This window comes from Aquarana catesbeiana, linkage group LG01 (assembly GCF_042186555.1).
Source record: "Aquarana catesbeiana isolate 2022-GZ linkage group LG01, ASM4218655v1, whole genome shotgun sequence".
Classification (NCBI taxonomy): domain Eukaryota; kingdom Metazoa; phylum Chordata; class Amphibia; order Anura; family Ranidae; genus Aquarana; species Aquarana catesbeiana.
In genome coordinates, this window is record NC_133324.1 from 722,661,319 (window position 1) to 722,674,748 (window position 13,430).

At 39.9% G+C, this 13,430-nt stretch overlaps 1 protein-coding gene across 6 annotated transcripts in view; it reads right to left on the bottom strand.

Annotated features, from left to right (window-relative positions):
* INPP4B (inositol polyphosphate-4-phosphatase type II B) overlaps positions 1 to 13,430 on the bottom strand; it is a 936,630-nt gene that overhangs the window by 204,935 nt on the left and 718,265 nt on the right. For all 6 annotated transcript variants that reach the window (XM_073604287.1, XM_073604305.1, XM_073604278.1 and 3 more), the window contains one exon: positions 13,240 to 13,348. In XM_073604287.1, coding sequence (XP_073460388.1) covers positions 13,240 to 13,348 — 109 coding nt within the window. The remainder of the gene's footprint in view (positions 1 to 13,239; positions 13,349 to 13,430) is intronic.

The window sequence follows — 13,430 nt, forward strand, 5'->3', positions numbered from 1 at the left end:
ACAAAGAAAAGGGACAGAAAGAATAAGTGAACAAGAACGACGGCTAGAGAGAGGGAAAGGAAAAAAAAACAAGAAATTGGGATAGAAAGAAAAGGGGAAAGATAGGAGAACAAAGAGAAAGAATGGTACATCCCACAACATGGGGAATTTTATCAAGGGGTCATGACACTAGAAAGGTTGAGAACCACTGGATTAGATGAATATGATGGGGGAAAATCCCTCCCACTTGTAGATTTAATTTTGAAAAAATGTCCTGGCAAGACACAACTGGGGAGTTCATACATTTCGTAGACACCCTTTAGAATTCAGTGCTTACGTCAGATTCTGTAGAGAGGTACATGAATCTCATTGTGTCTGTACTTCCTTAGTGCACTCATTCCCTCTCTCCCTGGCCACTGTGCCCATCACACTGATAAGTGCATGGCCGAGGAGATTTGTACTAGGTTTAGCTGATGATGGGGGACTGAGAGGGGGTTCCCCATCAGGCCCGCTTTTTAATTTTGACTGACAGTGCAGGTGAGTGGGTGAATCCATAGTTCATATTCAGCCCAATAGCAACTTTTGAATCCACCCAATGCCATGAGCAGTCAACAAAAATTAGAGTTCCCCAACAGCCTCAACAGAATCTCCCAACCAACAGCTAAATGGGGCAGAGGATACAGCTCTGTGCAGGAAGTGGCCACATTCATGACAGCTTCCCAGCACAGGCGCTACATGCTCTGAGTAGATTTGTACGTCACCTTAGAGATGGCCTTCATTACCGCCAGTTTCCTAGTGTGAGAACTGACGGTTATTCTTTAATAATTTGCTGCTGCCATAGTAACAGATTCATAAAGTGGCAGTAGTAAGAATTACCTTAGTTTGTAGCACATGTCGGTAATGTTACTGACACTGGTGCGAATGCATGCCTTAACTAGGCACAAGTAGTTCTTAAAGCTGAATTCCTGGAATGCATGTCACTTCCTGGACTTATCTCTCTTTATTTATATATGACAAGTTTTTGGGCTCTGCTGTAGGATACGCTCCAGGCTGTGAGAGGAGAAAAGCAAACACAGCAGCTATACCCTCCCCTCTGCTGCCTATTCATAGAAGCCTTTCGGGTTCATTTACTAAAGGCAAATAGAGTGTGCAGTTGCACTCTGCACATGCAGTTACTCCAGAGCTTGGTAAAAGAGGGGAAACTCTGTTGACTTTCATCATCAAATCGTGTGCAAGTAAAAATGCTGTATTTTTTAAAATTTTCCTTGCATGTGATAGAGTATTCTCTGCAAGCTTCACCTCATTTACTAAGCTCTGGAGCAACTGCACTTACAAAGTGCATTGTCTACTTGCCTTTAGAAAATCCACCACTTTGTATTTTGTGAATGAGTTCACATAGTATGAAGGCTTCTGTGATTGGGTAGGAGGAAGGGAGGGGCGGGTATAACAGCTACATCAACTCTACTGTTGAAGATGTTGAGACCAAGGGGTCCAGCATCAGGCTCCCCAAACAACAGAGATAGCTGTCTTCCGGGAGTTTTAACCCTTTAGTAACTAAAAATAAAAAAAATGTTAATGCCTGAACACAATTTTCCAACGTTGACATGTGTTAGTAAATCTGTACATATCACAACTACTTTGTGTATCCAGGTGAATTATATCTTTTTTTTTTAAGGACAAAATTTTCAAATTGGGCTTTCTTTTGGTGGTAAATGGTAACTGATATCTTCTGATTTGTTATATCTAAGAAAACCTGGCCCAAAATAGTATAAAAAAACTTTTTTTTTTTTTTTTTTTAAATTTAGCTGTATATTTCTTGCTATTACCATAATTTACCATCAAAGGACAACCCAAAAAAAATTATCATGCTCCTGATGATCGCAGCGATACCACACATGTGTATGTTATTTGTTGTTTGTACCCGTAGTATGACCCAGAAACAATGTTGCACATCTTGCTTTTTTATTTTATCCTACCTAAAACACAGACACTCACACTAATTTAAAGAATTCTTAAAAAAAAAAAAAAAAAAACTTTAAAAAATATATTTTGACCCCGACTCTAACATTAACCCTGGTGCTGACCTACTGTAGATCTAACCTTGATCTCAATATTTTTAAAATTTTTATATTTTTTTTTTTTCCACACAAGGAGAAGAAGATACAATGTAACTTCCTCTCCATTCAGAAGAGGAGGTAAATGCAGGTGTGGGCTGCACAGGAACTAATCACTGGGATAGCCAATCAGAGGCTATTACAGTGATCAGGTGACCTGGAACCAGGAGTCCTGGGTCCAGATTGTTGGTGAGAGTCCAGTCTCTGTATTAGAAGCATGCAGCACGAAGAGAAGTACGCATATATGCAGCTCCATGGAAAAAAAGCCCAGTTCAGTACGGCTGCACTATGTGTACTATTGGGGGGGGAAGGGGTTAAAAAACTTGTCAGATGTACATAATAGAGATCCCGGAGTTGGTTTGCCTTCATACTGGAGTTCAGCTTTAAGGAATCTACTGCCAGAAAAATTTTAAGTTCCCCTAAATGTATTCTAAAATCCTTACAATATCTTTAGTTCCCCGGGGAAAACTGGAGTTTGTAAATGCATTTGTACAGTGGATAAAGTTAAACTCAGGTAAATCTATGTATACTATTCATCAAAATTGTGCTACCAGACTTATCCCATTCAAAGCACTGCCATGCCCCGATTATGTGTTTGACCTAGCCCAGGCCTGACAAAAATTAGTAGCCTGTAAACCTTGGCATGAGCCCCACCATAATCACATGCTATAGAAAGCTGGTTTGTTGCAAACTTCTACATTAGAAAGCAAATCGTAACCCACAGTACATAATAAAGAAGTTCTCCAGTTCTTTTCCTGTTCTTTAACAACTGCACATTTTTTTATTCTCCATGTAAGATTCAGTAAAAAGTTTATTTGCCAAAACTGATTGAACGTATGTTAATGCTATAAAAAGAAGCCATAACTTCTTGAGAATGTCTTAATTAAAGAGAAATTAGACCCAGTCTACATGCAGGGATTATTTGATCTATTTTCCTGTAATTGCTCAGTAAAATGGGCGAGCATTAGTCTACTAATTCCCAGCACATTTCTGCCTGTAAACAGTGTGTGCTGTTAAATTGATCTTCTTGCTAAGGTAAAACGGAGTCAATAGCGGAGCTGCTCCCAAAGGCCTTGTGCGGTACTAAGATAGTATAAATAACTGGGTTTAATCATAGCGGTGCTGTGTGTTCCCAAAAAAGAAATCAGAGCACCATAAACCCATATTACAAACCCATGATTAACTAAAGTGGAGCGAAGTACAAAAATATACATTTTACTTTTAAATAACAATGGTTATGCACTCATTCAATAACTTTATCAAATACTTTTAGTATAACCACATTATTTTTTTCCTCCTCTGGGAGGCACAGTGGAGAGATGATCGATGTCATTAAAGGAAGAGGATAAGTTATAATAGTAAATTAGGCACAGGATGGGTAACTCATAATGGAATCACATAAAGGAGGGTAGATTGAAATGAGAAGAGGTATAAAAATGAAATAGTAGAGTAGAGAGATTATATTGAATTAAAACACTAAACATAATAGGACGCGAAAATAGTAATTTGAAATTATACACTTTTATTTATTTTTTTTTTATTCATATATTATTTTTAATTTTTTTTAATTTTTATTTTTTTTGTATTGGTGATTGTTTGACACACATAATAGGGCACTATAAAGCCCCCTTTTTAATTATACTTTGGATAATGTTTTCCACAAATTGAGTTTTGGTTATGGGTAGGCAAATGGGTGGGCTCTTTCCTTTTTTTATTTTTTCTCTTCTCTCTTTTGAAGAGGACATAATCAAGGATCCGGTGTCTTTTCTCAGGGTGGGGTTAGTGTGGTGTATGTTAATGAAAAGATTTATATAGATATATTGTGCAATGTGTTTTTCTATGTTGTATGTTGGAATTTGTCTTAAAAAAAAAAAAAAAAATGATTATAAAAAAAAAAACGTAAATGTGTCTTGCCACAAGCCACTGTACAGCAGAAATCCATCAAAGAAGAGGATGGTGATGCAGTGAGCTCTTCTGTATAGCACAATTCTGCCTATCCAACAAGTTTTCAGGCACTGGGAGCTGGATGGTAGAGTGTTAGGAAGCTGCATGGGGAGGACTACCATAGTGTGATGATGTTCTAATAGTCCCCTGAGTAAACAGGTGACATAAAAAGCTGTAAGAGGGACCTACTAGACATGTGCGATTAGTTTTGTATGAATCGAAAATTCGTACGAATTTCCGTAAATTCGTACATTCGGGAGGATCCGAAATACGAATTGCTATGCTTAATTTTCGTTTACGAATTTCGGATCCAAATTCCTAACGAACATTCGTAATTGTTAAGAAAAGTTAACAAACCTAAAAGTTAAAAACCCAGGAAGTCAGCACAGCACAGGGATGGTGGGAGCCCCTCATAATGATAAATTCATCATAACGAACATTCGTAATTGTTACGAAAAGTTAACGAACCTAATGAAAATTCGTATTTCACACAACATTTTAGACACGAATTACGAATTAATTCTAATACGAAACGGAACGAAGCGAAACAAAACAAATTTATTGACGGTGCACATGTCTAGGACCTATGGTGTTACCTTTCTGGTTATGCTGGGTGGTAAGAGTATTTAAACCACAAGAGGGGCTTAATGAAATTATACACATTTTGGCAAGTCAAGCGATTTACAGATAAATATTGTAAATATGTATTGCCCTAACTGCCTAGCATTCTGTTTTAGGCATTGGTTCTTTTTTTTTTTTTTTTTTTTTTTAGCAGTATCTGCTTTTTAAAGTGATTCTAAAAGTTATATATATTTTTTAAATAACAAACATGTTATACTAACCTACTCTGAGGCTCAGGTAAGTATAAGAGGGGCTGCAACCAGCAGGTTTTTTAAATAATGCATACAATGCGTTAAGGTTCAAAGCCTTCTGCCTTTAGAACCACTTTACATATTTGCCGACCACCCCATAGCAGATTTACTGCTACAGGGCAGGCGTGCTGTGCAGAATCAAGTGTATATATATATAGGGCTTTTTTTCTCAGAGAACAGGTGCAGGAACTCAACCATACCCGCCACACACACATACCTGCCAAATGGCATCAAATAGTAGCTCTTCCCTCTGCATACAACCCCTCCCTCCACTTCCCTCATCTTCTCCCCCCTCCTTAAAAGCTCTACCATCTGTCATATTTCTTACCTTAGTTGCAATATTAAGCTGAAGCACCTATCCGGCTGTAGTACCTCCCAGCATACTATCCTATACTACAGTCAATTGCAAGGGAGATCATGCAGTAGGAGCATCAACAACTGGTCACCAGGGAAAAAAATGGAGACCACAGAGGGTGCAGCCTACCACGCACCCTCTCCTGCCCATGACTGCACTGAACCCTGGTTATTTGTTCTGTATCTCCCTTGTCCCTGTCCGGCACTCAGTGGGATCTGCGCAGGAGAGCTGAACTGTGGGAGTTACTGGGAGATAAGCTATCACTTGTAAACGCAGAAGCTGGACTTTAGTGTTACCAAGTGATAGTGGTGAGCCAGAGGTGGTGGAACTGAGTTCCCCCTAGTTCCTGCTGAAAAAAAAGCCATATTATATATATATATATATATATATATATATATATATATATATATATATATATATATATATATACCGTATTTATCGGCGTATAACACGCACTTTTTTCCCCTTAAAATCAGGGGAAAATCGCGGGTGCGTGTTATACGTCCATCCCCTGCGATCCCCCGCTGACCGTGAGTGGAGCGATCGCTGGCCACCGATATACAGATAGCCAAGTTTGAAAATGGCGCCACCAGCGCCAAAATACATGGCCGTGACTTGCGGCTGCTCTCGGCCACTTTCGGCTCCACTCGTAGTCCTGCCCAGGATGGGCATGACTGTGAGCGGAGCGAGCGCCACCCTCATACAGATAGCCGAGTGTAATCAGCTAGGTTCGCCTAGCTCCGCTCACAGTCACGCCCAGTCCCGCCCTATGATGGACACAGGGACTGGGCATGACTGTGAGCGGAGCTAGCCGAACCTAGCCGAGTATACTCGGCTATCTGTATATGGGCGGCGCTCGCTCCGCTCACAGTCACGCCCACCGCGGGCGGGACTATGAGTGGAGCCAAAAGTGGCCGAGAGACCTGCCGCAACTCACGTCTATGTAGTTCGGTGCCGGCGGCGCCATTTTCAAACTGCAGTGACACTGACAAGTCACTGCAGTTTAACTGCAGCCTAGGGAAGGCTGCAAATGAACACAGACAATGCCGCAGATGGGCATTGACAAAGCTACAGGGCTGCAAATGGACACTGATAAGGCTGCAAATGACACCAAGGCTGCAAATGACACTGGACAAGCATGCAGATGGACGCTGTGCAAGGCTGCATTGATGGGCATTTAAATGTAAGTTTTTTTCCTTAAAACTCGTAAAAGTTTTTTTCCTTAAAATTCCCTCCTAAACTTGGGGTGCGTGTTATACGCCGGCGCGTGTTATACGCCGATAAATACGGTATATATATATATATATATACACAGTCAGGTCCATAAATATTGGGACATCGACACAATTCTAATCTTTTTGGCTCTATACACCACCACAATGGATTTGAAATGAAACGGACAAGATGTGCTTTAACTGCAGACTTTCAGCTTTAATTTGAGGGTATTTACATCCAAATCAGGTGAACGGTGTAGGAATTACAACAGTTTGTATATGTGCCTCCCACTTTTTAAGGGACCAAAAGTAATGGGACAATTGGCTGCTCAGCTGTTCCATGGCCAGGTGTGTGTTATTCCCTCATTATCCCATTTACAAGGAGCAGATAAAAGGTCCAGCATTCATTTCAAGTGTGCTATTTGCATTTGGAATCTGTTGCTGTCAACTCTCAATATGAGATCCAAAGAGCTATCAGTGAAGCAAGCCATCATTAGGCTGAAAAAAACACAACAAACCCATCAGAGAGATAGCAAAAACATTAGGTGTGGGCAAATCAACTGTTTAGAACATCCTTAAAAAGAAAGAATGCACCGGTGAGCTCAGCAACACCAAAAGATCCGGAAGACCACGGAAAACAACTGTGGTGGATGACCGAAGAATCCCTTTCCCTGGTGAAGTAAACACCCTTCACAACAGTTGGCCAGATCAAGAACACTCTCCAGGAGGTAGGTGTATGTGTGTCAAAGTCAACAATCAAGAGAAGACTTCACCAGAGTGAATACAGAGGGTTCACCACAAGTTGTAAACCATTGGTGAGCCTCAAAAACAGGAAGGCCAGATTAGAGTTTGCCAAACATCATCTAAAAAAGCCTTCACAGTTCTGGAACAACATCCTATGGACAGATGAGACCAAGATCAACTTGTACCAGAGTGATGGGAAGAGAAGAGTATGGAGAAGGAAAGGAACTGCTCATGATCCAAAGCATACCACCTCATCAGTGAAGCATGGTGGTGGTAATGTCATGGCGTGGTCATGTATGGGTGCCAATGGAACTGGTTCTCTTGTATTTACTGATGATGTGACTGCTGACAAAAGAAGCAAGACGAATTCTGAAGTGTTTCGGGCAAAATTATCTGCTCATATTCAGCAAAATGCTTCAGAACTCATTGGACGGCGCTTCACAGTGCAGATGGACAATGACCCAAAGCATACTGCGAAAGCATCCAGAGTTTTTTAAGGGAAAGAAGTGGAATGTTATGCAATGGCCAAGTCAATCACCTGACCTGAATCCGATTGAGCATGCATTTCACTTGCTGAAGACAAAACTGAGGGGAAAATGCCCCAACAACAAGCAGGAACTGAAGACAGTTGCAGTAGAGGCCTGGCAGAGCATCACCAGGGATGAAACCCAGCATCTGGTGATGTCTATGCATTCCAGACTTCAGGCTGTAATTGACTGCAAAGGATTTGCAACCAAGTATTAAAAAGTGAAAGTTTGATGAATGATTGTTAATCTGTCCCATTACTGTTGGTCCCTTAAAAAGTGGGCGGCACATATACAAACTGTTGTAATTCCTACACCGTTCACCTGATTTGGATGTAAATACCCTCATATGAAAGCTGAAAGTCTGCAGTTAAAGAACATCTTTGTTTCATTTCAAATCCATTTTGGTGGTGTATAGAGCCAAAAATATTAGAATTGTGTCGATGTCCCAATATTTCTCTCTCTCTCTCTCTCTCTCTCTCTCTCTATATATATATATATATATATATATATATATATATATATATATATATATATATATATGTGATTCTCCACTTCTGGGTAGGAGGCGTGCACATGCCACTTGTGTGATTTGTCACAGCAGAAACCGATCGGAGGGTTCTGGCCAATAGACATCCACCAGCACCCACCGATTGTGTGGAAGAGACGCAGAACAAGGCAGAGCTCTGTTCTGGCAGGGGGGGGGGAGTAATGGATTTTCATTCCCTGCAAAGCAGGGAAAGAAAATCCATTGCTTTCCTTAGTAAAAACACCAAACACTGTACACAAAAAAACTGGCTAGGCACACATTTAACTCTTTGATCGCCCTAGATGTTTGATCTCTTTCCAGCCAGTGTCATTAGTACAGTAACAGTGCACATTTTTAGCACTGATCACTGTATTGGTGTCACTGGTTCCCACAAAGTGTCAAAAGTGCTAGTTAGGGCCAGAATGTCCGCCGCAATATCGAAATCCTGCTAAAAGTCGCTGATTGCCACCATTACTAGTATAAAGGAAAATAAATACAAATTCCAGCATATATCCCATAGTTTGTAAACACTATAACTTTTGCGCAAACCAATAAATATACGCTTACTTAATTTTTTTCTTTACCAAAGACATATAGCACAATATAAATTGGCCCAAATTTATGAAGAAATGTGATTTTTTTTTTACATTTTTTTCATTGGATATGTTTTATAGCAGAAAGTAAAAAAAAAAAAAAAAAAAAAGTTTTTCTTTTAAATTGTCAATCTTTTTTTGTTTATAGTGCAAAAAAGAAATACAGTGGTGATCAAATACCACAAAAAGAAAGCTCTATTTGTGGGAATAAAATGACAAATTTTATTTGGATACAGCGTTGCACGACCATGCAATTATCAGTTAACGTAATGCAGTGCCGTATTGCAAAAAATGGCCTGGTCATGAAGGGGGTAAATCTTTCAAAGGTCAAGTGGTTAATGCTGCTAAACTTGAAGGATTTTGCCTTATAAGATAATGTCTTGCCACTACAACAACCATCAAGATGCAAAGAGATACACTATCTGGCCTATTTCATGAGATGGTTCAAAGTTCAATGACTTGCAGAAACCCGTAAAAATCAACAGATTACTTTCATTAGTAGTAAGAATGTATTATGAACACTCCATATATTAATGGTTTGTGACCCTGTCCTGTGATGTATACAGAGCATGTAGGTACACTCAGCCCACTGCACTGGAGTTGTCAGCTGTCCAGGGATTTATAGACAATCTGTAAAAATGCATAGAAGCTCAAGCTAAATTGCAGGTAGCTATACATTTTTTTTTACAGCTCTGCATTTATTAATGCATTATTAAATGTATTTTTAAATGCAAGAAGTACCTGTAGGCTTAAAACCCTAAATTGAAATTGACATCAGCCTCCTACAGTTCACTATACAACATAGCTCAGGTTCGGGGAGGCAAAAGCAGCACAAGAAACCATTCAGTTGTGCTTCAATGGAAAGAGCATGCTGATAGGGGGAGAAAGCAGAATGACAGAAAGATAAGCTCATCAATCTACTGATTCTTTTTGCACTGTCAAACCAAAAATTGAAGGAGGAGACCTATAAGTGTTACTGAACCGCAGTAAAGAAAAAAAAAATCAGGTTCCCTGCCCTCCTGGGCTATGATGTGTGGCAGAGCTGTACAAATCCCAGGACTGGATGGACAGAAATGCAAATCATCTGGCAGGTAAAATAGCTGCCATGAACAGTAGATTTATATATTTTATCTGTGTATTTGTTTGTCTGTTTCAAGGTTATCTGTAACACTCACGTAGAAAAAAACAATTGCATGTAAAAACAGTGTTGTTTTCTTGTAGTTTAGTATCAGTAGGTCAATGTTTTTATCACATGGAAACATGATGCACAATTGAAAATATATTTATCGAGGTCTCATAGGGAGCACAGATTGTCCTGTATATCATAGTGATCTCACTGTATATCACACTGCAGCATGATGTGAACAGAGTCATTAAAGTTGCACAGTGATATACAATATCATTACTAAAGTATTAGAGCGTGTTCAAACTGCAACTCTGGCAAAATACAAAGAGAAAGTGCTGTTCTCAAATGAAGCTGCGACATGTTGTGAAAAAATCCAATGCCTTTGAGGTTACATTCAACTCAAAACATTGTGAAGTATGTTTTAAAAAGCATGGCAGCCTAAGTTACTACGAATCAAATTAATTTATACATTATAGCTTAACAAACATACATTTAGTAGGAATGCTGCCCAAAACAATACCACCCCATCATTGTGACATATCAATAAAAAGCTTTTTATCCATCTATGTTTTTTGGGGCAGTTATCCATTACTAGGTAGGCAACCCATCACCAAGCATTAGTGGGACTTCAGTTCCAACACACTACTGCTGCCAGGGGGGTTTGTGGATGTACAATATTGGAGTTTGGATTGTGAACTCTTCTTTCCTGAAAAACACAAGCTTCCATAGGAACTGGTACAATGAGCTGAGGCTAAAATGCTGTTTAGAGCACAACGGACCAACAATCATACTTAAGATATCGATCAGATAACCACCTGGCAGAAGGAATCGGAAAGTCTATATTTGACTACTTGATCCAATTGTAGATCAAGTATGTAAAATAATTTTTATAAAGGATGATGAGTGTTTATGCATGCTTGCAGCATTCAAAAATCTTAAAACCCTATATGTTTCGCAGAATGAATAATGCTCCTTGAGCACTGGGTATGGCATTGCTGCTAGCAGTCTGTTAGGCCCTATGCACACTGGGCATTTAGGTGTGGGTAAAAGGCACAGGTGCACGATCCAACCTCCTCTGCTCTCTGCTAGAAGCCTGATAAAGTGGTTCTAAAGGCTTACCTGAGCCCCCTCCGATCCAGCAATGTTCTCGGCCTTCCTCCTCATTGGCTAAGAGAGTAGCAGGAGCCTATTGGCTCCCGTTGCTGTCCATCACAACCAGTGAGCCAATGAGGAGAGAGCAGGGGGGGGGGGGGGGGCGTGGCCCTGTGTGTCTTATGGATGCATACAGCAGCAGCTTAGGAGCAAGCATGCAATGGCTTTCTCTGGGGTCACTGCTTGTGAGGGAGGAGCCAGGAGCACTGGCGGGGGACCCGAAAAGAAAAGGATTGGAGCTGCTCTGTGCAAAACCACTGCACAGAGCAAGCTATTATAACATGTTTGTTATTTAAAAATAAAACAAAAACAAAAAAATGTAATGTTACTTTAAACTCTATGAGGGATCTGATGCAGACTTCTTGCATTCCAGGCAGTCATCCCTGGGAGCATACTGCCCTAAACGTTAGTACCACTTTGTACACTATCCAGCCCCATCCAGCTTCCGCAGCTGTCAGCTTTTTATACAGTCTAAAAGGCTGTCAGCAGTGGGGCTGCTTGCTCGGTGCATGGGGCCTAAGATTATAAACTCAGTGCTTAGCTCACTACTGTCCCTGCTTTCAAGGGACTGTCCTTTGTTTGGAGTCCCTTTGTCCTCCTCATGTGTCCCTCATTTTGGTCTGATCCATATAGTTATATATAAAATGCACTTTTTATCAAAAAGGGTTTCCCAGCGCTAAACCTTTCATCCAATTTCCAAATTGCTGCATTTGTAAATTTCAAAAGCCAGTATAAAAGAATAGTAGTGGTAACTATAATAACTATTATTTTTTTTCGTATAATTTACCTTTCAGGGGGCATGGCAGGGGTGTGTCCTATGCCTACATACTTTTGCTAATAGGTGTCCCTTGTTCCTATCTCAAAAAGTTGGGAGGTATGTCAGCGGCCTGCAGCACATAAAACAGAGAGAGAGTTTAGGGGAAAATAGCCAGACTTATTGAAATCGATGGGTCCACAACTGCTCAGAGAACAATTCTTTACAAGTGCAAAAGGTCATCTCTAAACACAAAAGCTTGATAAGGATGGGCTATAACAACAGAAGACCATGCCAGAATCCACTTCTGTCAGCTAAGAAAAGGCTACAGAAGGCATGAAGATCACCAAAAGTGGATGATAAAAGATGGGGGAAATGTTGCCCCCAAAAAAATATTAACACTTGGTGTAACATGCAGATGGTTAGGTCATAATTTGACCAACAGATCCTGAAGGCATGAATCCATATTTGTTTTTTGTGAATGGTTCAAGCTGGTGTTGGTGGTTGTGTAGACAGAGAAAGTTTGTTTAGCACACAACAGGTGCCTTAACAGTTAAACCTCATTTCAGTGCCACACTTGAGTATTGTTGCTGGCCATGTATTCTCTTTATGGGTTCTAGATAGGGGCACCTACATCAAGCTCCACCCTTTTTAGAAATCTTCCTTGTCTCTGAAGGCTATGTTGGATGAAGGCCTACCTGGCTGGATATAAATTAAATTGAAAATTTACATAGGCACTAACTTTACACACTTGTTGCTAAATCTAAAAAATGGCCACAAACCTTACAATCTCTTTACAATCTGCTTCAGGATTTACCAAATCTATGATGTTTAGAGTCTACCAAAGAAATCCATTACATTTGAATCAAATCAGACAGGCCCTTGAAGTACATAGTTCTTAGCAGATCTAACGTGGATAGTACAATCAGATTAAAGATGACTGTATAGCAACTGTACAATCAGATCATAACATGTGAGGCCAGCTGTTTTCCCAGAATCTCCTGCAAATTCATAATTTCTAAAAAAACATGCACAAACATCTAAAGACCACAGAAAAATTTCAAAGACAAATCCACTCTCTAAAATGCATAATAAAAGTCAAAGCCTGGTACTTGCTTTTAAGCTTTTTACGTATCATAAAAAACAAGGTTAAATTAATAGATATCAGATATTTGCTTCTAGTAAACAACTTGTACCCGACAGACTAAACTGCTAAAACATATTTGCACAGTCAGTAGATGATCAGAAAGTAACCTAAAAAATGTGGAACTATAAGCAAAATTTCGCATTTGCTCTATAAACTGTGCAGTTTAATGAATTCTAACTTCAAATTACTTACTTTCGCTTTTCTGTCTCAAACCTAGTGAGAAGTCTCCTGAGGCCGCCACTCTTAAATCCCTGAGAATGTGCTGCTGGGGCTCCAGTGGTAATGACATCATAGAGGGCATCTGGAGGAAAAAAACATATAAGCACTTATTCTGAGCACAGCCAGGCAAACAAAGAATAAGTCCTTAGTCAATGAAATAGAGA